Source organism: Ammospiza nelsoni, chromosome 9 (assembly GCF_027579445.1).
Source record: "Ammospiza nelsoni isolate bAmmNel1 chromosome 9, bAmmNel1.pri, whole genome shotgun sequence".
NCBI lineage: Eukaryota > Metazoa > Chordata > Aves > Passeriformes > Passerellidae > Ammospiza > Ammospiza nelsoni.
In genome coordinates this window covers 30,094,181-30,122,010 of record NC_080641.1, presented here as the reverse complement: position 1 = coordinate 30,122,010, position 27,830 = coordinate 30,094,181, and the positions used below count along the sequence as shown (strand labels likewise).

General features: G+C 37.0%; 1 protein-coding gene across 2 annotated transcripts in view; it reads left to right on the top strand.

The window, feature by feature from the left end:
- Positions 1–27,830, top strand: part of FAF1 (Fas associated factor 1) — a 150,400-nt gene that overhangs the window by 74,367 nt on the left and 48,203 nt on the right. For both annotated transcript variants that reach the window (XM_059477802.1, XM_059477801.1), the window contains exons 8-11: positions 5,614–5,700; positions 25,762–25,857; positions 26,472–26,598; positions 27,459–27,522. In XM_059477802.1, coding sequence (XP_059333785.1) covers positions 5,614–5,700; positions 25,762–25,857; positions 26,472–26,598; positions 27,459–27,522 — 374 coding nt within the window. The remainder of the gene's footprint in view (positions 1–5,613; positions 5,701–25,761; positions 25,858–26,471; positions 26,599–27,458; positions 27,523–27,830) is intronic.

Sequence of the window (27,830 nt, the reverse complement as noted above, 5' to 3'; positions counted from 1 at the left end):
GGACAGAGCACAGCCAGCTAGCAAGGGAAAAACCAGTTTATTTTCTGAATTTAGGACATTTAAAGTCTGCCAGTAGTATTTCACAGAAGTTATTTGGAGTAGCTGTAGTAATGAAGAATTGATATAAATGAAGTAGAATTAACAGGGGTTTTTTGGATTTAGTTTGATGACACATTATGATGGATGTGAATCTGGGGGAGTGAGGCTGTAAGTGTTTGGCTGGGGAGTAGAGAATCCACATCCCTTTCTGGAAGTGGTGCTAGTGCCTCATATTTAGTGCCTTGTTTTCCTAAATGAGATGTTTTTACTAAACTGCTTTGCTGAATCATCTCTCTGTTAAAGTTACTGCCTGCTTACAGATTCTTTCTCCTGAAAGTTTTCCTCCCTCTCCCATTTTAAAATAATAGCCAAGAAATACATTAACTTTGCATTTACTTACCTTGAGCTGTCAAAGTAGTTACCAGTGTCTCCTTGTCTCATCTCTCAAACTGAATGAAGTATTTACATTAAAATATTAATTTAATCTCTAGGTACGTGAAGGTCTTACTCCACATTTTCAACCATGACAGGCAAAATTCATGCACTTCAAACTCTTCTAAATTGCAATTGGAAACGTCAGAAAATACATTTGCTCCCTGGTTAATATTATATAATATTCTTTTTTTGAACTGTTATCAGCAAAATGTCACCAAAAATATACACATTATTTTCCAGATCTGGGTTAATTGGAACAATTTCACCAAGCTTTTTAACGAAGACACTGGCCCAGTATTTATGGAGTGCTACAGTAAAATGCAACCCATTTTTGACATAGTTTAAACTGTGTTTATTTGGGTTCAAACACTGTTCCACACACTTTAAAACTGGATGCATTAGTAGCATTTATGTTGAATTCTGCTTTGTATGTGCCTGATCTACAATGGACATTCAGGTTCTCTTAGGGCCCTTTGGGAAGGCCTGAAATTGTGTTTTGCTTTTAATTTGAAAAGGAAACAGTCCTGAGAGGGAAGAGAACCTTACTTTCATGAGCTATGTATGTTTTGGTGCTTTTATTTGATTCTGTTTTACTTGACATAATAGAATAAGCAAGTAACATAATTTGGACATTGAATTAAAATCAATTATGTTAGAATAGAATGCATTTCTCTGCTGCATGAAACAAGAAATAAGGTTTTTAAGATTTAGCCTAATAAGTGGGAAAACTTAATAAATGCAGACTTGAATATTTTCATAGATATTAAAGGCAAAAATAGTAATTTAAAGGAAGAGATATGGAATAAAAAATTAATTAGAAAATGTATTTTAGTAAAACACACAGTGGAGTTCCTGTGCATTTTAGAAAGGTGCTGAATCATGGCTGACTTTTGGCTGATAGGCTTGGGCAGGTGAGGTTTTTTTTTGCATTCAGTATAGATTTTAAATATTTACATTGGAAGTATATTTTTTTTCCTTTAGATTATAACAGAGTGAATTGACTATATGTAAATGTAAATAGCATAGTGAGCCTTCCTTAGAGACTTTCAGTGGTATAAAATCTTCAAGAAGCAGATGCTGTTATTTAAAAATAGCCCAATCCTGGCATCTTAATTCATTAATTGGAAGCATTCTGTAATTTAAACTTCAGTCAGCTGCTAGAAGGAGATACAGGTTTTTAATTTGATGTCTTTGGAATGGCACTATTATTTCTAAAGTAAAACTTACACTAAAATGAAAATTTGATTATTTAAATAGCCTTTGGGTTTTTATGTTGTAGTACAGTTTATTGTATTATGTATTTGAAAGATAAGAACACAGGCAAAATTGTGAGTAGAGCTGACTTAGAACCTTTCCCTTAAATGAGTCTTGGGTAGAGTAACCTGAGAGTTCTGGTTTGGGTGTTAGTGGTGGCTCACACAGTGCAATGCTTTAGTGTATCTGAGTATATCCCACCTGTGGGGAGCTGGCTAAAAATCACTTTTAAAGTTAAGAAAATTTGTTTCTCCTTTGGCTTGTGATATCCTCTTCCTCATAAAAAGCAAATCCTTTTCCTCTGCTATGAGAATACTTTAAATATGGATTACTTGTTTTGGTTTGTCATTTTCCTTCGTAACTTCTCTAGTTTGTGTCTTATGTCCTCTGTTACTGTGGACCAAATCTATTGCAATAGATTGTGGCAGAGGTGCTGCTTCAGAAATTCTTTCTCTCTAGTTTTGCATCTCTATATTTTCAGTAATTCTTGTTAGTCCACAATTAACTGAAATCACTCTTTTATCTAACCAATTTTTGCTCATAGATGTTGATAACATCATTATCTTTTCAAATTCACCATAGTATCACCTTTGATGCTTCTCCATGCTTAGAAACTTGGTTGATTCTGCCCCTGCTTCCCATCTATTCCTGCCAGATTCCCAGTGCTCTTTTCTGTCTGTTGGAATTTTGCCTGGCAGAGATGTTAAAGGCTTTAATTTATAATCTTTAAGCCTATCACTTCAGCTAGATTTGCCTCCTTTCTTCCCATCTTTCTTCACCAGAATGCTTCTGCTTACTTTGGACTTCTTCCTGGCACTGCCTCATCCATATCATTGCTGTCCCCTAAAAATTTTGGTTGCTTGTCTTGACTTTTTCTCTGTTACAATGTCAAAGTCAAGATTTCTGCTGTACCATCAGTGCCCCGTGCAACCTTGGACTGTCTGCATCTGATCTCATTTCCCTGCGTCCCCCAACTCACATTCCACATTCCTCACAGTCCTCTGACTTTATTGCTGCTTTTGTCTGCCTTTCATGCACTCATTTTTGCACTGTCTTTCATGCTGCCTATGTGCCTGGAACAGTCTTTAGCATCTCAGCCAATTTACAGCTTTGCATAAATTATATTTAATAATAAGACTAACAAAAGTTCATTATGTACATTATTTCACTTAACTTTGTACCTGCATAAGCTGAAAACAGCCTGAGGGAAACTACTGTTAAACTTTGTAGTGATTTGTTGTGATTCAGAGATACAGATTCAGGCATGACAGTTCTTCAATGATTCGGCACAAATTTAATTTTTTAAAATCATTTAGTAAGTGTTAGATCTTTGTTTTTTGAGAGTAGGTATCAGATTTTTCTAATTCAAAGATGAGAAAATAGCTACTTATTCCTGCTGAGTGCAATCACCAGAAGGTTGTCATCCCAGTACCTGGTACAGACTTTTTGCCCTGTGGTACATTTTGCTTCACTTTATCCTTACTAATATGAATGTGGCAGGACTCTGAATGTTGGATTAACTTAATATCTGCAAACAAAGTATATTTTTTGTGTTTGACCTTACTTTCAAAGCAACATGTTCATCTGTTTAAAGAAACCAGTGAAAGATAGGAAGGTAGCACTCTGCTTCTGTCTGGGAAGTTTTCTGAGTGTGTTGGCTGCTTTGAGATATGGGTTTTCTTAAAATGCTAGAAGTTGTTTAATATTTTAACTCCCTTTAAAACTAGTGAAAATGAGCTGAAGGTAAAACTTCACATGGTTTTCCAGCATCAATTGTAACTGCAAGGCAGGGCATTATGCAAAAATCATACATAATTTTCCAAGGAAGACTGCATCTAAAATATATGAGCTACTTTTTTATTTTCTTTTTTTTTTTTTTTTTTGTTTAAATGGTTGTATTGCTACTGTTTACAGCTGAGTAGTGAAACCAAATAGATGTGCCTTTAATTTGTTTTTAAATGATCTCATATTCTGGAGATGATAATCTGAAGGGTGGCTGCCATAGTAATGTGCCAGTCACCATGGCATCTGAACATTATGAAAAGACATTCTGGACTGCACAAAGACAATGCCACCAATTTGTATTTCAAACTGATGAAAAGTGCAGGACCAAAAAGTTTGCCAATAAATGTAGCTCAGTGGATGGCACTGCAATTTAGAGTTTGCTTTACACAATAAAGATTTCGGTCCTCCTCTCAATGCCAAGTGAATTTATAAGTAAAATCCTTAACGCAGACTTTGTCCATTTACTGGGCTTTTTTCAGTTGTGTGAAGTGTGTGGCTGCAGATTTTTACTGGCCCAGTGAAGGAGCAGTTCACAGTTCTGCTTTATAGAAATCTTTAGAACTTATTCCTCCTCATGGAGTTTTTCACTTTAAACTGAAATTAGGTCAGTTAATGAAGAAAAGGGGTTTTCTATACTCGGTAAATATTCTAATCTCTTAAACATTTTACAGTCCATTTTCATAAATTAGGTCAGTTAATGAAGAAAAAGGGTTTGCAATGCTCAATTGGTAAATATTCTAATCTCTAAAACATTTTACAGCCTGCTTTCGTAACAGTGTTCTAATTGTCAAAGAAACCAAAACTCAAATCATTATTTAAAAGCAAGCTTATTTTATCTTAAATAATTGATTGTGGCTTGTTGTTTGAAAGAGGACTACTTTGGCATGAATTCCAAATCCAGTTATGATCTTAGCTCAAGCAGTTTGTTTAATCAAACATTATTCTAATCAGTCTTACATGGTCCCCTACCCAGCCAGGCCTGCCTAGAACAACTGGTTTATTCTGCGACGAGTTGCTCAACAGATGTCATTCTGCCAGAATAATGCAGCAGAATACTTGTGCCTTGGCTAAAATTACTTCAACTTTGATCACTTTTGTCCAGCACATCAGTCTGGCATTGTGCTTTATACCAACATAACACTTTACCCCGAGCATGCCTTTCAAGCTTAGAATAGCAGAGGAATGTTATTGAATTCAGTGCAGTTACAGATGAGTTAATGAAAGAAGGGAAATACTGTTTTTTTCATAATGCCTTTCTGTTGTGCTTTGGAATTAAAAGGGAATTTGAGGAATGTGACTTCCGAGTTATTTATTTTTACTTCTGAAGGCTTTTTGAAAACAATATTATGTAGTCCTATTGATCTCATGTTTCTGTAAATAAGTTTCACTTGTTATTTAAAAACAGTGCACTTTAGAGTTTTATATTGTGAAAATAATACTATTTCTGGTGTGTAGCTGGAAAAGAAATATTTCACAGGGACAGTTTATCCTGGTTTTTAATGCAGGTAAATGAAACCAGGAAGAACTCTGTCCTTGTGTTCACTCAGGTCAGGATTGTTACATTTTGGGTTGTTGTGGGGTCAGTATGAAGCAACATTTCTTTACAAACACATCAAGGACGCTATGAGGAAGCACTAAAATGAAGTCCACTTGAGTTTTGCTAATAGATACTTCAGAATTCTGTGTCTTAAAGACTCCATGTTCTTATTTCAATTTTTTTAGTTAAAATATAGTTGTAAGTTTTTTTTTTTAATTGAAGCATAGGTCCCAGGTCAGTCTCCCTGCAAAAACTCCTGAACAAAACTAATATTAGCATAAAGGGTATCATGTGTACATGTAATTTACCAGTTTAAGGAAAAGCTTGAGAGATACCTTAATGATTTTAAAACACTGACCTGTGCAGAATATTTATATTCAGAAAGCTTTAAACTGATGGTATTGAAATTTTTATCTGCAAAGCCTATGTATTAAATCTATCCAGAAATGAGACAATGAAATTGCAATAACCAGAAAAAATAAAAAACTTGATGCTGTGGTGAAAACAATGTCCTTGGCTGCCTATTTTGGAGCAAGTTCTGATCTATTTTTATTTTTTTCCAGGTGAAGAGGAATGTGTATGACCTGACCAGTATCCCTGTCCGTCACCAGCTGTGGGAGGGTTGGCCTTCTTCCGCCACAGATGACTCGGTGAGTTCCTTGGCTTCTCATCTCATTCCTGCCTAGAAAAGGCTGATTTTACATGGATTTTTGATTGGAATCACTCTGTAGCATTTACTGTCTCCTATGCATTACTGTAACATCACACACATTCAGAGTTTTGGTGTGCAAGGTAAAAAATGCTCAAGGTTTGGGTGCCTGCAGCTCAGGGAAATGATTCCTGTGTCTCAGATTCAGTGCATGTTTCTTGTTTCATTTCAGCCATTCTAGACTGAAGCAAAGCTGCACAGCATTTTGGAAGTTGAAATCTATTGGGTGATTGAACTTCAGGCAAAATCCTGATTTTTATGTATGCCCTGAGTGCTCATCTAGAGATTTTTCACAGTACATTAGCTCACCCAGTTTGTGCTCAAGCTTCTGCCTGGCTTCAGAGCAGGAGTTGTTCCTGCTGAAATCAGTGAGGGGTCACCACCAGTGACAGAATCCACTGAGTCAGAATTGCCCACAAATTCATTAAATTCTGGGACTTACTTGCAGTATCCCATTAAATATTCATCTTGCTTCCTTGCATGGTCATCCTTACTGTGTGTTTTACAGCATGTCTTTCAGTTTTGCTCAGGTAATTTTCTTCTTCTAGTATGTTCCCAGTGCCAGGTAGTGAGGTCTGCCTTTCTTTAGGAAAAAACCCAACCAATCTACTAAAAAAATGCCTAAAAGGGTGAAATAGTTATGTAGTTATGTTGTATGTAGATTTTGTGACCTGAGAAAAATATAGAAAAATAAGTTTTTTATTGAACCTGATTATTCTACAAAGTGAAAATGAATTTGGAGTTTGCTTTCTTACATATTGCCATTATCTGCTGTGCATTACTTTCCTGTCCATTTCTGCTCTCTTCTTGTAAAGGGAGAATTGCTCTTTGAAAATGACTACTCCTTTTTTCGCTCTGGGAAAAGGATTTATACCAATTAAAAAAAAAAAACAACAAAAGGCAAAAGCTGTCTGAATTTTTACTGTACTTGTTAAAGGTATCTGTGGTGGTGTTTGCAGAAACAGTATTTAAGTTTGAGAAAGGTGGGTAAATCTCAGTCCATGTATTCCAGGGCATATCTGAGCTGATAGACATAAGGTCTGAAATAACAGAATGGTGTCATGTGGTAATTACAGGCTTTGAAATGTGGATCTATTTTAACATTTTATTAGTTTACATTAGCCCAAAAAAGAATTGGAAACTCAACACTTCTAATCTGTTTTCCCACAGCTGTTAGGTTTTCATGTAGTTTTCCCTTCCTTTTCTTCTGAATAGGATACCTCACATATGTAAAACTCATGAATCTCCTTTAAGTCTTTTTTACAAGTGACATTGTTGCAGGTGAATTTTCCCCCTTTTCATCTTTAATGAAATTGGTGAATGTTGAGTCATCTGCTCTGAAGCAGACGAGGCCTCAAAGCTCGAGTCTGGTGGGGCTGGAACTTGTCAGCTGTGTAAACAGATTGGAGCGTGTCGCCAACAAAAATACAATTAATTTCTGTCTAAAATTAGAGGCTGTAGCTTACTATTTATAAAGATTTAATGATAGCAATGACTATCTATGCTCCTGTGATCTGAACTTCTTTTCCCCCCAAATTAGAAATATTCGGTAATAATTACTTGAGTAATTAAGGATGATCTCTTGAGTTCAGTGACAAATTTTTAAGATCACTTTTTCCATCATGAGTTTTTAATTCGCTGTCTTGTAGGGTACCCCGTTGCAATTAAGGAGTTAAAGAAAGGCTTGATTAAAATACTTTTTCATTTGCATGTTATGCAGCATAAGAAATACTTTGTAATACCACAGGAGGTTTTTTCAGTGCAGTTCTCGTTAACCTTTGGCTTAGCAAACAGGACAACTAAATAGACTTGGCATAATTGGATTCCTGTATCATCTTGAGTCTCTTATGAACCTGCCAGACTACAGTCTTCTGACATTATCAGGAAATTTAGTGGAGTCAATAGTAATTTAAAACATTGTTGCTTCATCTCCCTTCAGAGTTAAGATATGTTCTCTACCTAATGGAATATGGGATACTGTATGAATTGTCAATAACTCTTTCAGATCTTTCTCACACTTTCACCAGGGAAATGGGTATCAAAACCTCCCCATGCAGGAGAATGTTTTTGTGCTGTGACAGTTTGATTGTGGGAAACAAGGCGTACACAGGCCGTGCAAATCTCATTTCACCGTTCAGCAAGGACAAGTTTTAGCTTTTATTGAGCCTGAATAACTTTAATGCCACAAATTATATCTGTTCTGCTCATTAAAGTTCAAGGTAAATGGATGAGTTTTAACTCGTTCTCTTTTTTTAAAATGCATTTATGTAAGTAAAACTTAAATATATTAAAAATGTTAACTTATCCATTTTTGCACATATAGCATCAAGTGATACACTGAAGCCTTGAAAATAATCCTAGAAAGAAAAAAGCCATAATTTTAATTTACTTTAAATACATTCACAATATGTTCTCATTTTTATTTTGGATTTTGTAACAATCTTAGCATTGCAGAGTTTGAAAGATGAGAGGATGCCAGAATAATTTAGTAAAATTTCTGAAATTTATTCCTTTTTATCTTTTTCTATTGGCCGAACTTCTAGACTTCTACTGGTAATTACCACTAGTGTCACGTGGAATGAGCAATTTTCAAATATGTGATCACTGTAAAAAAAAGATCTTAGATGGGCTGTAGGGGGTGTTTTAGTTACAGGTTTTACATGGAAGAATTGTGATTTTATTTATATGTATGGGTTACTTTTCGGGTGTTAGTTTTACATGTTAGCAGTAAAACTCTTTCTTCTCCATGAGGTCACTGGTTATTGATTTATTTCAGTAGAATGAGTTGTTGTCTGTGATGTTTCAGGGGTTTTTTGGTAGCATAGAACAACACGCAGTAGAGGAAGAAGGAGGGAGGTTGTTTACTTACTGCTTTTTTTTTTTTTTTGGTATTTAAGCTACAGGTTTTTTTCAATTGGTTCATTGTTTTAAGTCATTTCAGCACAGCAGTGAGAAATCTGCTTCATTTTAAGTAAGGACAGTGAGCTTGTCAAAATGGAACATATTTCTGCATCAAAAAGATGTAAAAGTTCTAGGGTAAGGTTTGAGGCGGGGAAAGGGGGAGAAGATGAAGAGTCTGATGTTGTAACTGTGCCCTGGCACACGGATCCCATCCAGGGCAGCTCAGCATCCCACCTCCCCCTGCTGCCGGGAGCGCTCTGTTCCCACAGTGCTGAGCCTGGTCAGACCTTCAATCCTCATTTCACATCAGGGAACTCCACTGCTCTGTGGTGTAGGTGAGCCACTGGACCCTCGTTGGGCAGCACTAGGTGCACACTGACAAGTTTCTCTGCTGTGGGGCTGGACATTTCAGACAGGACAAATGTGTTGCCACTGACACGTTGAGGGTCTGCATCGTCCCTTGGGAGCACAACCACCTTTATCCCTTGAACAGGACCACCTTCCCTTCTGTGGTGGCTGGAGCAGATGTGGTTGACATTCCTTAGCTGAATTTAATAGAGAATTCTGGACTATAAAAAAAAATCTCAAATGCTTATGGATAGTGTAATTAGCATTGCTGTTCTATTTAGCTGTTTCATTGCTAAATACTAAGCAGGGCATCTGCACAAATAGAAATTAAGAATGCTGGTAAATAAGGTTCTCGTACAAAGTGAAACCATTTATGACACTTTTTGGCTGATCTCCAGGTTTTTGAAGAGGTTGAGTATTAAGCATCTGAGTAATTAGTATTTGGGAGTATATATTTCTTTCCCTTTCCAGGTCTTAACGGTTCTTAACAGAAAGTTCATTACCACATGCTGTCATTGTGATATGAAAACAAGTTGTGAGGTTTACATTTGCTGCCTGTTTAATTGTAATGGATGCCATGTCTGCATTTGCTGCATCATTTGGAGTCTTCCCTCTGGAACTGATTGAGTAAAGAATTAATAGTCCTGACAGAGCAAGTGCTACTAATCAGAAGTGTAAAATTTGCTATATTTGAATTAAACTACATACCTCATAAGAAAATATTCTGCTTTTTTTCCTTGTAAGAATATAATAATTATTTTCATTGTCTATAATGTTATTTACATTGTGTGTTACTTTCATTTTGTAATTCTCATCAGTCACTTGCAGTAGAGTAGTAGACTGGATTTGGCAGGATCCTTTATTTTAGCTACATACAAGAATACTTGAAGTCTGTTTCATTGTGTGGGTTCAGGAATATGATAAAGTTTCAGTTTAACATTTATACTATAATCTCAATTTAGTAATGAGAATTTTTAGACAGTCCTCTCAGTCTTGGAAGTTCAACTAAAAAAGGAGGGAAAACTCCCCAGTCCCATAATCTTTTAAGTTTTCAGCATCCTTAGCCAGGTTAGGTCATGAAGGAAAAAAACATTTGTCATGTTCTGCTGTCACTTCTGCTTCTTGTGGACCAGTTTTAATGTTATTTTTAATTGTTAGAGATCATGGAAATAAGGGAAATGGGAAATGCACTCCATGCCTCTGTTTGATGTAAGGATAGCTGGAATGCAGTAGCCATGATTTCAGAAATTGGGGAAAATTAAGATCACCTTTCTGAGTGCCCAAGAAAAGGAGTTCTGGTTTTTGTAACTCATTTCATACATGAATTTAGATAGTAAATAAAATAATAGAATTTTAAGGCTGTTACCATTTTTCTTAAGAGGAAGAGCAGGAAGATGGGACATACACAGATATATTGAGAATAGCTGAGGCAGTAGGAGTTTGGTTTGTGACTGTTGTGTGTATTTGTCTGTGTGCTCTGTGGTTAATGGTCTATCCTAAAGAGTTCTGTCCAGCACACTGTAATTCGTATATTATGTTTTTAAATCAATATATTTGATGGGTCAAATAGTTGGGATACTTTTATTTCATAACTGAAGACTTCTAAATGTATGCTATATCCATTTTGATAAATTAGAATACACAAAAGGTTTATGCCCACAAGGTAATTGCTGGTTTTACTGGTAGATGGTGCAAACTTGCATGAGAATTATCCACAGAGATGCAATGAGCTTATGATCAGAAACTCAGTGTTCCCAGACTCTTGTTCTGTGACCCTTCCAGTGCATTACTGAGTTGTGCTATGCAGCTTTTGAGCTTCTATAAACAATTTTAGTTGGGCATTATCACATTGTATTTGCTGATCTCCATCTCCTTAGGATCCCCTTTTTGGAGTGGGCCCCAAGGAATCAGAGGTTCTTTCTCATGCAATGCTAAGGACTGTTGGGGAAAGCTGTGCCATAAAACCCACACATCCCCCTGACTTCAACATTTGCCAAGACCTGTTGCCTGTGATTGTTACATTGCTTAGTGCAAATCAATAAGAATTTCACCCTTTGGCCAATTTCTGGGTACCTTGGCCCGTCCTTGTTGCTCTCTGCTCTCTGCCAAGAGCTCCCTGGCTAAAAGGCTGCCTCTTCTAAATACATTAAATCAATAATCAAATCAATGTTGAGCCCTCTCCAGTCACTGCTTAATAGCACTGCTTGCAGATGAAACCTGCAGTAGTGTTTCTATTTTTAATAAACCTGTACCTGATACAGTCGGTGGGAATTGTTGGTGTTGTCAGCAGGAGCATTCCTGTCCTCTGCCATGCATTTGTTGACAGTTGCCATCAGCACAGAACATCCTGCTTTTACACTTTTATTACTTTCAAAGTACAAATTTGAATGATGTGGATTCAGATGTATAAAAGAGATAAAATTACAGACAGCTTTGAGTGGCAGTTACATATCAAACCTCATGGGGGTTTGACAGACAACGAATATCGTTATTAGATGCTTTTTCCATAATTGCTGACATTTATCCAGTGTTTCACAGTATTTGCTAATGTATTAATGCAGTCAATCTTTGAGAGGCTGCACATGCCTTTTTAGCCCTGGCTTTTATGGGATTCTTAAATTCATAGACCCACAGATACTTATTCCCTGCTGGTTGCCGTAGTGACAGAGCTCAGAGATAAGCCAAGACAGAGCCCTTTTGTGATTGCTTTTCAGGTGACATTCAGCGGCAGCTTGAGTAGAGTGTCCTTTTATAGTTCCTGTAATTCAGAAAATGATAACAGCATTTTGCTGCTTAGGAGAGAGGGCTCTAGACTGCTCCCGGTGGGATTTCGGTTTGCTGTGCTACTTTCATACCAACAGCAGCCTGATAAAGTTCTTATTATTGTGGAGATTTCAAAGTGCAGGGGATTGAATTAATTATGACAGGTTGTAAAATTTGAGACTGATGCTACAAATCAAACTTTAAAGCCCTAGTACATGTTCCCAGACACACAAGTTAAATCCAAACATTTTCAGCAACCGGCAGTATTAATTGTAGGAACTGGATTAATTAACTTGTATTCTAGTTAGGCAGCCCTGAAATGACAACCATGTCAATAGCTCACTGTAACTAAGCATCAGTTGGCTCTTTATTGCCAGAATTAGCTAAAAAATTACATTAAAATTATTTTGGGGAAGTGTTTTTGAAAGTTTTGAAAACTAAACATTCTTCTTTTGCAGTAGCTTCTTGTCTGTCAGAATCACCTACCTGTGTCAGAAACTGCCTGGACATGCAATAGGAATTGTAGACTTATGTAGGACATACCTCAAATCTTTCCAAATATAAGTGGTTGGTTGCCTTCAGTTGCATTAGGGAAAGAGAAAACATAGTTTTTTTTAAGAGGTTGAATAAGGAAGATTTGAGCAATGAAATTTTAATATTTATACTTTTTCTTAAATCTCCTGCTAAAATGGGAAACAAGATTTTGTGAAATGCGAGTATTTAAAGGTTACATTGGTATAGTATTTTTCAGTACAAATATTACATTTTAAAACACTGTGGTGGTTGAATTTGGGTATTTCTTTTTCACCCAATGCTGTAAAATACTTCATTTGCAGCAGCCTTCTGATTCCTTTACAGTGACTTAATGGTTCAGTTCAAAGCAATCCTCATCACCATTGTCAAATGTAGGGCATTGAGTAGGAAATCAGATTCTTTCATAAAGCAGAGCTGTGTACGACTTAAGTCCTTAGGAGTAACTTGAAGTTTTCTATTTTATATAGCAGAGATATTGCTTTCCACTGGAAAAAGCTGTGATGGTTTTTCTTGATGTTATCCAGTATTTTTTTTCTCTCCCCAAAGGCTGCTGAAACCCTAGAACTTTCTTGTCATTAAAAAAATGTGCAGCAGGGATGCACTTTATGGATCTGAGCTGGTCACCTCTGTATGATATTGTGACACTGAAGAGATTCCTTGGATGTGCTTTCTCTGCCTTTTGGCATTTTCAAACCGAGTCTGGATTTCTCAAGTCCTCTTTAGATATTTCAGGTGACAGGAAGGCACAGAAAGATGAACATGTTATTTCCAGCTAACACTGAGATCTGAGAAACCATTTCCCACTTGTTATGACTGTTTTCTTGGTGCTTGCTGAGAGATACTCCCTCTCTAGATATAAAGATATAAATGCAGACTATAACCTGTTTCTGATAGAGAACTAAGTCATATGTTATCTAAATTCTTTCATAAACTCCAAATTTTTTCTGTGGAGCAAGGTTCAGTTTTTTATGAGTTCTTTGACTTTTCAATTGTCTTTTTTACTGTTAATAAAATTCTAGTATTTGATAATGCATATATTTATGGAGTGGAGTAAAATTTTTTGTCCAAGGAATAGACTGACAGTTCAAATTTTGCATCTGTTTAATTTTTGATGCCTCATTATGTTGTGAGTTTCTTGTTTTTTCATCTCATTACTTCTCATGAGGAGTAACTTTTCTTAAAGTTTTACTCTCCTGTGCAATTTGCAAAGTGTTTGCATTGATTCCTTGTGCATTCTGACGTGTGACCTATCAGTTGCAAGTGCTGCTTCCCTCCTAAGCTGCAAAAGGTAACTGTGTTGCTAAATACCTGTTGCATTTAATGTCGAGAATGTCCATTTAAATGAGTTTGCAAACTGCATTATGATCTTTTACAATAAGGACTCATAAAGTCGAATTCATTGCTGGTATAAGATGAGCACCATCAAATAAAATTGCTTTGGTTTCTGCCAAAAGTCCACTCCATTGCAGTGCAACATATTGTAATCAACCTGAGTTTTTAGGAAAAGTTGATAGCAAATTTTGAGGTTACTATTAGCAATTAATTGGTTCAATGCTAAGTTCTTCTGTCACTGTAATTTTAAAGCATAAGGAACAGCAGTGATGCTATAGACATAATTATTTGTCATCTTTTACTGCTTTCTTCTTTTGCAAGCCATTGACAAATCTGCTTGATCTGCTGAGATGTTTTTAGCTGTTCTTGCTTTTAAACTCATAAACATGAAAGTTATTTTATTAAAAATGTCATGTTCATAGAACTTGCTAAAGGGAGTAGAGTTTAAAATTAGTAAACAAGGACTGACTGAGACTGATACTTTATATTTGCTGCTTCCAATTTCTGTCCTTCTATTGACAGAACCTGAAAATCAAAATGTGATAGAAATGACCACATGCACAGAGAAATATCTGCAGGGTAGATCAGGGCAGTGCAGACCCCTGAAGCACACATGGTGCTGGGAGAGTGAATTGTATCCACAGCACCACTCCACCTCTCCATCTACAAGCACACAAACTGCATTGGGGCTTTTGTGTCCCGGCAGAGGCAGCAGCAGGAGCTACAGTTCTTCCTTGAGTTTACACCAAACCAGTGGTAATCTTCATGGACAGGGTTTTACAGGGTCTACTTTCTTTGAAGAACCCACCTATGGACAGCTGCTGGCCCTCACAAGCCCTGGACATCACCAGGAGCTGAAGTAGCTTCCTGTCTCCTGCACCTGGGTATTGTTTACTCTCTTTACTTCTCCTCTGCCCTTGATGCTGAGCTGGGCTTGTTTGCAAACCAATTACATGGTTTGTCATGTAGTAATAGCACCTTCTGTGCATTGGGCTGTACCCAGATTTCATAGGAGAGTGCTTTTGCTGTTGGTTTTAGAGATCCACTCCTGAGATAACTCCTACTCAAGAAGCTGCTTTGAAAATATGTTAAAAATTGCCTTTGCTGACCAATTACACCCAGCTGTGGTTTGATCCACAAATGTATTTTGGTAAGAAGATGTAATTCTCTGGGAGATCCTTTTGTGCCTTCATCAAGCCCTGGATTGTCACAGAAGTGTCTCTCAAAGAAGTTGTGTTTCAAGGAGCAGCTTTGCAGCCCATTCTTGCTGGAGCAGGCAGAGTTCCTCTTCAGACTACTCACAAGGGGCATGGCCTGGCACAAAGCCAGAGGTGCTGAGATTCTTGGAATATTCCATGGAGAAACATAGAGAGATGCTTCAGACTGAGTTAACTGGAGTAGTCTTATTTAGGTGCTTTAACTCATTTTACAGAAACCAAAATACTCATTTCAGTGCCAAGTTGTTATAGAAGGACTACATTTGCTTCATGCCCTGCTGAGAGATGCTGGCAGGAGCTGTTATCAAAGACTCCTTTTCCCCTTAGTCATTTAATAGTAGCAGCTTCTCTTTTATTCTGTGTTCTCTGAGAGCAGAATAGGAAGTGATAATCTCCTTGGAATACAGCAGACACCTGTTTGATAAGTGGTAATTGCATTATTCCTGGAGGATTATCACAGTGGTGCTTGTTTCTTTGTAATGAAGCTCCACTCTTACAAGCAGAGCAGAACTTCACTAGAAGATACACATTCCAGGTAAGAGAAACAGAAAATAGGAAACAATCAGCCTTTTTAGAAGCTCATTTTTAGAAGTCAGTAGCACTGTGTTTTCAAGAGCTAACATTGCAAAAATCCAATTCCTCAGAAAATGATATCCACGAAGAAAAGGCAGCATAAAAATCCCATCAGTGTTTGAAGCATTTATTTGGAAGCAGCTCTGCTAGCACAACTGCTTGAACTGTGCCAAGGAATTATATAGTGCTGGAAACAAATCCAGGCACTTCTCTGCCATCCAAAGCATTGTACAATGTTGTGAAGTAAATGGCATCCCACCATAGACCAGAAACGTGCCAAGTATTTGGCTGATACTCTTTGTGAATGCAAAGCAGTTCCCAAGGTGTGTCTGTAAATATCTGTGGGCAATATGTGATGTGGATGGATTGTTGTTGGTTTATACTGTTCATTATTTTATTTGTTCCCGAGCTTAAAAACCTGTTAGTGGTTTTGTGTCTCTTCTGAATAGTGAAAAATAAGTAGTTAGAGATCAGACTGAGTAAAAACAATCATGACATTGTCTATATTGTATGGCAATTACATAAAGAAAATACCAGAAATTTAACAGGCTCTGTTGGAACATAAAAGCAAGCAAATGGAACAGGACAATTTTGAGGAAAGGAAATACAGCAAGACAGGTTAAAACTCTTTAGAGTGTTTTTGCATTTATGAGTCTGAATCCATGTTAAGTGCAGCTGAATTTTTCATGTTAGAGTATCAAAAGTAAGAGTACACAGTACCACAAAACACTATAACCAGACTTCAAAGCATGTGGTCATCCACAGAGAACTGATGGATGAGTGGACACTGGCCCTTTCCCATGTTTTCAGGGCCTAGAGGGATTCTTGTCCTTTTTTAAATTGACCTATTTTTTCTTTACCTTGATCCTTCTCTCGATGGATGCTTTGACTCCTGGTATTTGTTGTCACCCAAAGACGGTGTCTCTTTAGCTTAGGAAAGGTTGGGAATCCCAGTTTATCTGTGAATAACACTCTGTTAGTTGCAATTTATCTTGGTTTAGTTAGAGAATTGTTTTTTTCAGTTCCAGAGCCCTTCAGGAATGTACAGTGAGTTATGACCTGTTCCCAGGCATGTGTGTTTTATAGATCAGTTCACACAGGTGTACTGATTAATAAACTCACTGGACCAATTTACATGCCTAAGTTTTAACCACTGAGTAATTAGCGAAAGCATTGCTGAGGAACTGGAAATTTGGGAAATGTGTCATTATTTGCATATCAGTATAAAGCAATTACTAAATTAAAGAGTGCACGTTGTGACAAACATGAAGCTCCTTTACTGTTGCTTTGTCAGTGCACATTAACATCAACTTGATGTGAAAGCCTGGCTTTCTCTGCATGAACTAAAAATCCTAAGGCAGAAGTACACAATGAATCACCCAGAGTTTGGAGGCTAGCACGCTGAATTGCCTTGGGGTTCAGACTGAGGAAAGAAAAAACTCATGTAAAAGACCATTGAGAAAACGTATCAGTGGAAAGTAATTAACTCAAGATCCACAATTAGCCTCATGGTCTATACTTAACTATGTTCCAGGTCTTTCAGCGTTTATTTAATTCTGTTACCCTGTGTTTCAAATAGCTGCAAATGGCTTGGCAGATTTTTCATCCTTTTTAATATTTACAGTTTTTGTCTAACAAGAAGAATGAGCTCTGTAAGTGATCATGGGGATTTATTTCAGTCTCTCAAGTATATTTCTTTTTTAGCAGAATCGGTTGTACGAGGAAATATTATTTTCTTTGTGCTTCCTTTAAATATATTTGTGGTTTGAAGCAACATAAAGTACTACAGTAGCTGTCCTTCTGCTTTAATTCCTAATTTGCCTAACTAGGCTCAGTCAAATGAGAAATAATCAAAACCAGGGATAATTTTCATTCAGCCAGCAAACGACAGGGGTAGATGCACAGTAACACGGCTGGTGATTAACAGGGCCCGTAGCAGAAATTGGCATGTGTGTTCACCAGCACACCAGGGTTGGGTGTTCCCAGAGCACCAGGCACCACTTTTTCTCAAGCTCACAAGAATCCCATTGTGTTTTGTGGAGCTGCCTTTAGGGTGGTTGTTGCTGCAGTGCCAGCATCCCTCCCCTGGTGTCTGAGGGACACGAGTGGCCTCCTCACTGTGCCTTGGAGCTCCTCCAGCCTCCCACACCATCCTCAAGATGATTCCAGAGCTGCCTCACCATACTTCTGCCTTCAGCACATGTAAAGAACTGCCAGGATTGTGGCAAAACAAGACACATATGCAGCAGCCTTTTGGAATTTTGGAAAATTAACACAGCAGTCTCTTAATCCTAATCTAAAGAATTTATCAAATTTTAAAACATGAGTAATAGTTCAGGCACTTTTTTTTCTCTTCAGTTCAGAGCTCTTTAAACTTTTGGTGTTTTAACTCTATAGCATTCCTTTGTGATTTTAAGCTTCATTTTAGTTCAGAGATCTACCATGGGAACACGACCGAAATCCTTGGAATGAATTTCCTCCGACCTGTGTTGACAGGTTTAAATTACGTACTCTGACACTGTTCTTGTGGCTGGATTAGAAACTTTTTTCCGAGTTAAACCTGTGATAAGTAATTGTCACAGTGCTCTGGCACAATGCTAATGTGAAGTGACGTGTCCAAACTGGCCTCAGTAACATGAAGAACCCCAACAGGTGTGAGGGGTGGATCTTCCCATGGGCCCTGCGGAACTTCTAACAGGGGAAAAATAGTAGAAAAAGTGAAATGAACCTTGACTAAAGCTGTCAGCAGTAATTATCTCAACAACACTTTGTGAGGAGTTAAAATAAGCATTACTGATTTATAACCTGAACACACTCCATGCTAGAGATGGTTTTTTTCATCCAGTTAGTGTTTAAAATGAAACGTTGAATACCTGTCAAGATTTTTTTTCTTTTTATTGGAGAGCCATAATGAAAATGAAGTTATTTTCCAGAGGAAGTTAATTTCAAGGGCTGTCAAATTTTTTTAACTCTTCTGTTCATTTTCATATTTGTGCAATAGTTTAATAAAATAAACAAACCTCAAGCATACTTGACTGTTTTTCCCAGCTAATGCTATTTGATGTCAAAAGACAAAGTGGCTAATGTGGAATTACATCCACTTTTTATTGTTATTCAAGGAGGGTAAGGGCTTACGTGGCAGTAGATGAGCTTTGGGTGTTTGATTTCTTTTTTCTAATATTATGTACTGAACTTGGATAACAATGTCTAGTTGAGCAGTACAGACTGAAGAGAGCCCTTCAGCTCTGGGTAGTAAATCTTCCTGAGTCAATTAATTGCATAGTACAAAAAAGCCCTTGTTTCACTCAACTAAAAGAATGTATTTAATAATTTTCTTTTTGAATTGCAGTATACCTTCATTTTTCATTGGGATACTTGCTCTTTGTTGGTGTGATAACACTTGTTTTATGTATAATATGTGTTTTAGTATGGATAGAAGTAGTTTTACAGTCTGTTACTATTAGAAAAATACTTGCTAACTTTTGAGAAAAAACAGGCCAAAGGTAAACTTTAGTTCACAGAAAATCTTGAATCTCTTGGAGCTTTAAACATAACTTTTAAACATGAGCATGCAGGAATTCTTAAATCATGTATCACTTTGCCTTTGTGAGATTATACATTGAAAAGAAGATAGGTTATTTATTGAATATAAACAGTGACAGGTGATGGGTTTGGAAGAGTTGACCAGTGACAGTTTGAGCATAACAGGCTGCCCATGCACTGTTAATGATGCTTGGTTAAACACCAGGAGCTGCAGCCATGGCAAGAACAAGCTCATGTGAAAACTCTCTCATGTCATAGTGTCATTTTTCTTGAAATGATGAGACCTGGAGTATCCTCAGAAATGGCACGAGTTGCTTGTGAGTCCACCACCTCCTTCTTGCATGGATTGGTTTCTCTGTTTGGATCTCCAGCCAGGAAAGAGTGTGGAGCCATCTGATAATCTCTGGAGAACTGCAGAAGATTGCCAGAGTTCCCATACTCTTATTTTCCCTGCTTCAATAGTCACATGAAAGGGCTGTGCAAAATACCCTTAGAAACTACAATTTTATTCAACTGTTTCTTTAATGAAAAACTTCCTACTCTTGTATTTCAAGTGCAAAAACAAAACTTTACTCACTTGCTCTACTTCTCACCCCTGCCTTGTACACTTGGATTTTTTCTATTATTGCTATATCCTGTGCACCATACAAATATTCCTTGCTTTTCCTAGCTTCCTCAATCTTGGAAAAGATAGGTTCCAAAAGGAGAATGGAAATGTGAGTGAGCCTCAGCTGTGGAGCAGCCTGACCAATCTAGTTCCAATGGTAAACAGCAAGAAGAAAAACTTATTTTTTAGGTGTTCCAAATAGATTGGTTTATCATTAGTTTTGTCTTATTACTTTACCTGCTGTCAGTGCACTTAAGAAATGAAAGCATTTGATCCCTAAAATACCTTGTATCCAAATCCTTCTAGTAGTACCATGTGCATAGAATGTTTGATAGAAAAACAAGAACAGAAATGTTCCTTCTAGAGTTTTTCTTTTTTATCAAAGTTTTTGTTTCTTCTCAAACTTCTTATAATTGAATTCAAAATGCAACCTTTTTCCCTGTATCTTCAAGAAAATCCCTCCATCCATCCATCTGATAAATTGGCATTTATCATACTCAGAAAATTAGTTTGTGCTATAATAAAAGGTCACATAACAGAATAGTAAATTTAATAAGAAAATTGAAATGCTTGATAGTGCTCCTTGCTCAGACCTCTATCCTTATCCCTTCACTTGCCTGATGAGGAGGAAGAACCATCATGGTAATTAATCCAATGAGGAAAAGGATCAAATTGTGGGAGTGACATTCTCACAGAGGAGACACCTGCCAGTCATTGAGTATTTTGCTATGTGCACCTCTCTGAAGTTATTTATAATAATTGAGTGTTATGAAATGTACTTGGTCATGTTTATTTCTCTATTCTTAAGCCATGTAGCAGTGAGTAAACTAGTAATGGAAGAGGTAAACAACTCACATTTTGGGCACATTGAAAGGGCTGTCACATGAGTATTTGAACCAGGATTAGTAGGTAACACTGCATTTGTTTTTGATTGAGATTTTTTGGTGTGATATATGTGTATTACAAACCCCTATGTGTGTAGTGCAGCCTGCTAAGCAACCTTTAGAAAGAGCCCTTTTTATGGGAGATTTATGGGGGAGAGTCAAGTATCGGAAAACACGCTTTTTATTTTGTACACCAGAATCTTGTTTGCTTACTTTATCTCTGAGTATTAAAAGCAGAAAATGGATTTTTTTTTTCCTTTTCCTCAATAGAAAATCATGCTGTGAGAGTTCCCTGTTTAATTTCCTATTGAAGCAGATTGTATACAGCCAAACATGACTCTGTAGTAGAAGTTTAGCTACTTGAATAATTGGACCGATTCATATCAGTGATGTTATACAGAAATTACATTTTTAGGATCTTTTTATATTAAAAATCCAGAAGGTTTGTCCACTGCAAGGTTTTGGTTTTGGCTTGCCATTGTCAGGTATTGCCTGTTGCTTCACTTGCTGTGTGTGTGCAAGTGAAATCTGGCATCATTTATAGAATCTTCTCCTTTATGTATGGATCAAGTAGTCTCTGAATTTCTGTCTGATGCTTTGTGAGATTTACAGTTTGACCTTTGAATTTCTGAGAACAAATTATCAAGAATCTCTACTTTATGCCAAAAAGATGGTATTAGAAAATATTTTGTCATGGAAAAATACCTCTCCAGTGAGTTGGAAAGAATTTGTCGTTTGAGTAGTTTGAAAATGTGACTGAAACAGTTTCTTCTTTTCAGTAGTCTTTTTAACAGCCAAAAGCTGTTTTCTTTAAAATTTACAAGTACTGAGTATTATAGCTGAAGGCTCCATACATGATTAACAGGTGTCTGTATGTTCAGATAGATGGATTAATGTCCATTAAAGCAAATCAGAGTGTCCACACACTCCAAACCCTCAAAACCCTCATTGCTCTTGTAATAATCAAAAGCTGAACAAAAAGCACAAAATAAACAAATATTCCTACCTGCCTTGAACATTATACTTGCTTGTTCTGAGTAGTTCTTGTTTACAAAAAGCTTTATCCCTTTGCAGAGATGGTATCCCTTGATGGAAAGTATCCTGTGAACAGCACAAGCTCTCAGTAATTGAGGATGAGGAAGAATGTCCTGTTCTGTACAGATTATTGCCTTAAGCTGGACACTTTGGGTGTCCCAGCTATATTCTGTAAGGCATTAGAAAGCTCTTACAGCTTCCTTCACTTTGCTCATTAGGTATGGCTGCCATTCAAATCTCTTTTGAGATGCTGTTTTTCTCCATCAGTGTGTGGCTGAACATGAGGAAGGCCAATTTGTCATATCCAATTACTCCTTTCCTGATGCAGTCCACTGAGCTTATAATTTTTGTATCAGCATTTCTCAGAGGAGTGAGTTCTGCAGCTGGAGTTCTCTGCTGGTATTGTTCCTTCATGTTCCTTCTACTGTTTATCTTTCTCACACCTTCAGCATCTTGATTAAATGTCTCTGGACTGGTGCAAGAGACTGGGTTTGTTTCTTCATTTGTAATTTCAGACGTCTGCAAGAGTGGGAATTAAGTTGTGCCAACAAACTCTTTCTAGAAGATACAAGGTTCTGAGATTATGGACTTGTAATTTTTCATATTATTCTGAGCATGAGGTGACAGCACTCTGGAATTACATGCTCTCAGTAATATCTTTCTCTCCTTCAGGTATATTTGTATCATGAAATATTTGGGGGAAAAATAGTGGGTTTAGACTGTTCTGAATTCTATTTATAGAAGCTTCTACATAAAACTAATATAGCATGAAGAATAATTTATTGTTTAAAGCATCTGGTCTCACTCCAGATTTGGCAAATATTTCTGGGTTAATCTGGAAGGTTGACAAAGAATCCTGCATGTTTGGATCAGAAAAAATGTTGCTTAAATTTATCCCTCAATTGCTAATGCTGGCAATTGAAAAACAAATCATCTCACACTGAGCATTTACAAATAGTATTAGTGTCTTAGAGCTGGAAAGCACAAGTGAGCACCAGACTATTTCTTTCCTCTCTAAACTGTAAGATTTTGTAGTGATCTTTCTCTTAGTAGTTAATATTTATTTCAGGTAACCTTTCATGCACTTTTAGTCCAGATTGTACCCTTACCTTTTTGAATACCAGAGCTATTGAATCCATGTAGTATCTCTGCTGTTTCCTAAAAGGAGACTCTCCTGAAATGTCTGATATCTTGAATTTTATTTTCCTTCTCCTTAAAAGCTATAGGAAGCCAAATAGGAGATTAAATAAATACAAGCAATGTCTACACAGTGTTGGACAAAAGATCTGGCTCTGGAGTTACTTTTTGCAAGCAATTTTCCTTATTTCTGATTTTGTTTCACTTTCTACCTCATGTACCTTCCCGTTCTGAGACAGTTTGATTTGCACAAGCATAATTTCCCTGCCTAAAAAAAGAGTAATTTTTTTTTCCTGCTTTTGTGTTATTTCTTTTATAACCTACACCTACCTTGTTGTTCATGCAGTCCTGCAAATGCGTTTTCAGTGTCTTTTCTTGTGCATGTGGAAGCCATCCCATTCAAGCTCTGGTACCCAAATAGGGGTGACTTTCATGCAAAAAAAGAAAAATTCAGAAAAGTGACTGACTTTGGAGGTTTTTTTTCACATCCACATGGGCTCATAAGCTAGAGAATATGGTTAATCAGGTAGTCTGGCTACAAACCAGCTTTTGGGGTTGGTTCAGTTATGGGTTGGTATAAATATTTTGTCCATTCCCATGGGAAGGTGGCTGAAACAATGATAATTTATTGCAATGATAATTTTCTGCATCTCTGTTTTTGAGGGGGAAGGTGCAGTATTCAGAAAGAAAAACCTCTTCTAGGGCAGTGTGAGCTCTACAGTTCTTGCCACTAAGACATTTCAGTGGTGCTCCCATCAGTACCTTGCATTTACAGTGCTAGGAAAGGGTTTGTTGGGCTGCCTGGGAGGTGATGATGAGGTTTTATGATTTCCAAAATAAAGCTTGAACTTTTGTGGTGCAAGAGTCTTTCTTTGCAAGAGAACTCGCTATCTGTGAATGAAGATAACTTTATTCTAGAAGAATGTTGATGCCTGGTGTTTATTTTGGAATGAAGGCAGAACTGCTATTTCTTTTGCAAAAAACACCCCAACTTTTCAGAAAGGGGGGAAAAAAAAGGCAAGGGGAAGGGTGATTTCTCACACCAATGTGCACAAACCCCCAATATTCCAGCAACTGTGTGGAGAGTGGGATGAAACAGGCTCTGATGTTGAACCCCTTCTGCTGTTAGCTGGTGTTTGAGAGACGCTTTGACACTATAATATAGGGTTGCAAATTGGAATTGCAACACCCTGCAATTGGGCCAAGTGATGAAGCAGCACAATAACTGCCTGCTTGATCTTACCACTCTCTCTTTAATGTGCATGTAAAAGATACTGGGAGCCTTTCCAGGCATCTGTCAGGGGATTTGATGCTGTGAGAGAGGGAGCTGTAGTCTGTGTGTGGTTCATGTGGGTGTTTGTGTGTTTTACCAGCATTTCATATGGTGTGATAACTACAGGGCAAAGTTTCAGGTTTTATAACAGTTGGGTTTTGTTTATTATTAAAAGCTTATAAAAATAATTGAAATGGTGGATTATGGCAGAGAATGCAGTTCTTATGCTCTTGTCGCAGGAGTTTCATAGGTAATTGGTCTAGAGCTGGGTGTCATCTTTAATATTTCATTTACTCCAGAGAATTAAAACTCACTTCCTTTGAGGTGATTGCTGGGCTTTTTACACAGCTAAACTTGTGTTTAACCTTGCTGTGAGAATGTGACAGTAGGCTAGTTCAGACAGGTTAACATTCATTTGGTAACCAGCCTGCTTAATCAGCCTGCTTCAACCTGCAGCAAATTAAATCTCTGTGAGTTCTAGCAGGCAAGTGAGAAAGTCGCTCTGAATTATGTATAAAAAATAAATGGGGTATTTTCAGTGCTCATGGCAGTAAATGAAATTTAAGGCTTATGATTTATTCTTGGATTTTTGTTGAGAATGATTGAAATGTATTTTACCCTAATGTTTTTACAGTCCAATTAGGAGAGTGCTGTATTTCTGAAATGTATAATGTAAATATTTTGTTCTGTGCCCTGCAAAAATACTAACAAGTTTTACAGGATCTAGGTGTTTTTCTGTCCTCTCTGTGTTTCATCTGAAGAAACCCTTACAAAATATGTTTTAAACATACAGTCAGGACTACCCTTTTCCACATCACTGAAAAAATTGCATAGCATTAAATACTTTGTCACTGGCAAAAACAATTGATTATCTTTATTTGGGAGTTACTTGCATTGTAAAATCACTCCAAATAGGTGCTTCTTAAATTGCTATTTGTGGTCATCAAGCTTGCTTCTCCTGGACTGCTGTGCTCTCCAGAAGAGGCAGGAGGCTGGGCAGAGCCTTTAAATGCAGAGATGGCACAGTTGCTTCTGGTCACAGAGTGGGCAGTTCTCATTTTTAGGCATTATAATGAGTGTGTTTTTAAATGCAATATAGGACCAGATTTTCAAATATTATTGCTGTGTGTTTGCAAGCATCACAATAATTTTGTCTTTCAAATGACTGTGGAATTTTTCTAAAAATTGAGATTTAGGCATACAGCAAAGGGCAGAAGTGCCGTTTCTGTTGGCACTGGCTACTGACCATCCATCCTGTGGACTGTGCTGACTGCAGTGTCAGCAGTTTGGGTTGTGTGGCTTTGTTCATATGAGGAACATGGTGTGCACCCTTGACATTTAAAATCACCAAAAAGGAGAAGAAATATCTTTTTTAAGTTGCCAATGTGATTGTGTCTATTGCAATCTCTGCTGATAAACAGATCTTTCAAAATACAAATTTTTTTCAAGACAATTTAACCGATTTTAATTATGTGTATCAGTACTTAGCATCTTTAACAGTTGCTTCTTGATTAGCAAAAATAAAAATCTATATTTGCATCATCAATGCATAGAACTGTAAAAGTTGCAATGTATAGTAACATTTCAAACTTCAATACTGGTTCAGGAGAAAGGGAAACAACTCAAGGCCCTTTGGAGTTTGCAGTTCCATGGATAATTTGTGCATACACCTCAGTAAAACTCAATTGATGTTTCCTTAAATATTTTAATTAGGAATAATTTTAGTTTTTTCAGCTTCTTAATATATGTTTAAATAATGCAGTCTTTAATTTGAACCTCTAAACAACCTTAATCCCTCCCCCCAACCTTTAATTGAGACTGTGGCTTTAATGAAGAACCATTGCTTGCTTTGTAGATGACTTTAGCCGTGTCAGGACTGACTTTTCCTTGCCATCGACTCACAGTTGGGAGAAGATCCTCACCTGTACAAACAAGGGAGCAGTCAGAGGAGGTAAGGACATCATCCCTGTGCTCCCAGTCTGCTCTAGGAGCAGGCAGAGACACCTCAGGGTGCAGTGGTCACCATCCCTCCTGTTGTGCTGTGTCTTACAACAATCCATTAACAGTTCCTGCAATTGTGACAAAGTCAGGAACTGGGCAAAGGAGTCATTGAAGAAAAGGAGGAAAAAGAAAACAAACAAATCCCAGCAAAGCATCTGACTGGGGGAGATGACCTTAGCTCCTTGCACTAAAATTTTTATTTTTCTCCTTTGTATGGGTATTCCAAATACCAATGTAAAAGCCACCATTGTGTGGCTTTTTGCCCTCTTTCTTATGCAGCTTTCTTATACCAGCTCTGGTACCATTAGGTGGAAAAACAGCATTAACTTTGGATAAAATTTGCTCAGCTATGTGTATGCAGAGATTCTTTAATTATGCATTTTGTCACATAATATTTCTGTCAACCAGACTTCTGTTAAAAATTACCTTTGATAATGCTGTATAAAATAGTAAATTAAACTGCAGTATATTATGTGTATTTGTCACTGTGTGTGTATTTTGTATTTCACTGAAAATGTCTGAAATAGAAGCTTACAGTGGAATTTGGGTTTTGTTTTTATACAGCAATGCACTGATGTTCATATGGTTAGTGATAGTGATGGAGATGACTTTGAAGATGCCACTGAGTTTGGAGTTGATGATGGGGAAATGTTTGGAGTAGCTTCATCTGCCTTGAGGAAATCGCCAATGAGTAAGAGTTACAATTGACTGGGGGTTGTACAGCAGAGGTGAAGGCAGAGAGGTGGGAGGGGGCTGCAGAATTAAAAACTGGAAAGCATCTTTTGGTTAGAATTGTTTGAATGTCATGTCTGATGGATGTACCAAAGGAAAATACTGCACACATAACTGGCAACTATAAAAGCACTTTTCCATGGAGGGGAATTTTTAACCTTGCAACTGAAGAATAATAATTCAACTTAAAATTGATGAGTAACAAATAAAGTCAGAGAAATTGTGATCTCTATCCAAATGCACCTGTACATAACTAGATTTCCACTTTCCTGTTTTGAAAATTCTATATTTCATTTTTGATTCATGCTTTACTCATTATGCTGATCAAGTTTCTCAATGATTATTTGCCCTTGAATTATGAAAAGGATTGAGCAGGAGCAGTCAGTTACCTCCTACATGCAATTCCTGCATACTCTTTATTTACTTTAGGCTTGCATTAGTGTTACTTCATTAGAAGTTTTTTGACAGCAAATATATGTAACAACATGGAAAACTTTCTAACATTTCAATAGGAAGGTTGGAGCCTTTCAAGCCTTAAAGTAAGTCCAGCGTGCTAATGCTGAGCAAGTGAAATATCACCTTACACTGGACCTGAGGATTTTACTGTTTGGAAAACCTGAATATATTCATGAGACCCTCTAGGAATTTCTTGTCTTTCGAAAGGTTCATAGTCAATAGTCTTCCATGATGTTTATATGGTTCCTTGGTAACACTTCAGTAAGCTGGGAACATGAAATACCTGTGAAGTGAATGTGTTTGCATATTACAATCTGTTTCCATAGAGTTGCTTTTTTTTTTTTTTTTCCCCAATTTTTTAAGTGCCAGAAAATGCTGAAAATGAAGGAGATGCCTTATTACAATTTACAGCAGAGTTTTCTTCAAGGTAAGCTTAGACTGTTAACTGTGCAATTCTTATTACAAACTCAGTTGAAGTTAGTAAATAATGAAAATAAGAATAAACCAAGTCTACGTGTTTTCTTATGAGATTATAGCATATTTAGAAATCCTAATCTAATTTATTTAAATTCTAATTCTGCTGCTAGAACTAGTTCTGAAATAAAATTATTTCTCAGCCCAAGCTGGAGTGGTTGATTTTTGTCCTATTTATTTTGCCACTATGTTGTACCATTACTTAATTATGTAAAGGACCAGAAGGATGAGAAAGATTGGTTATATTTGATAATTTTATTA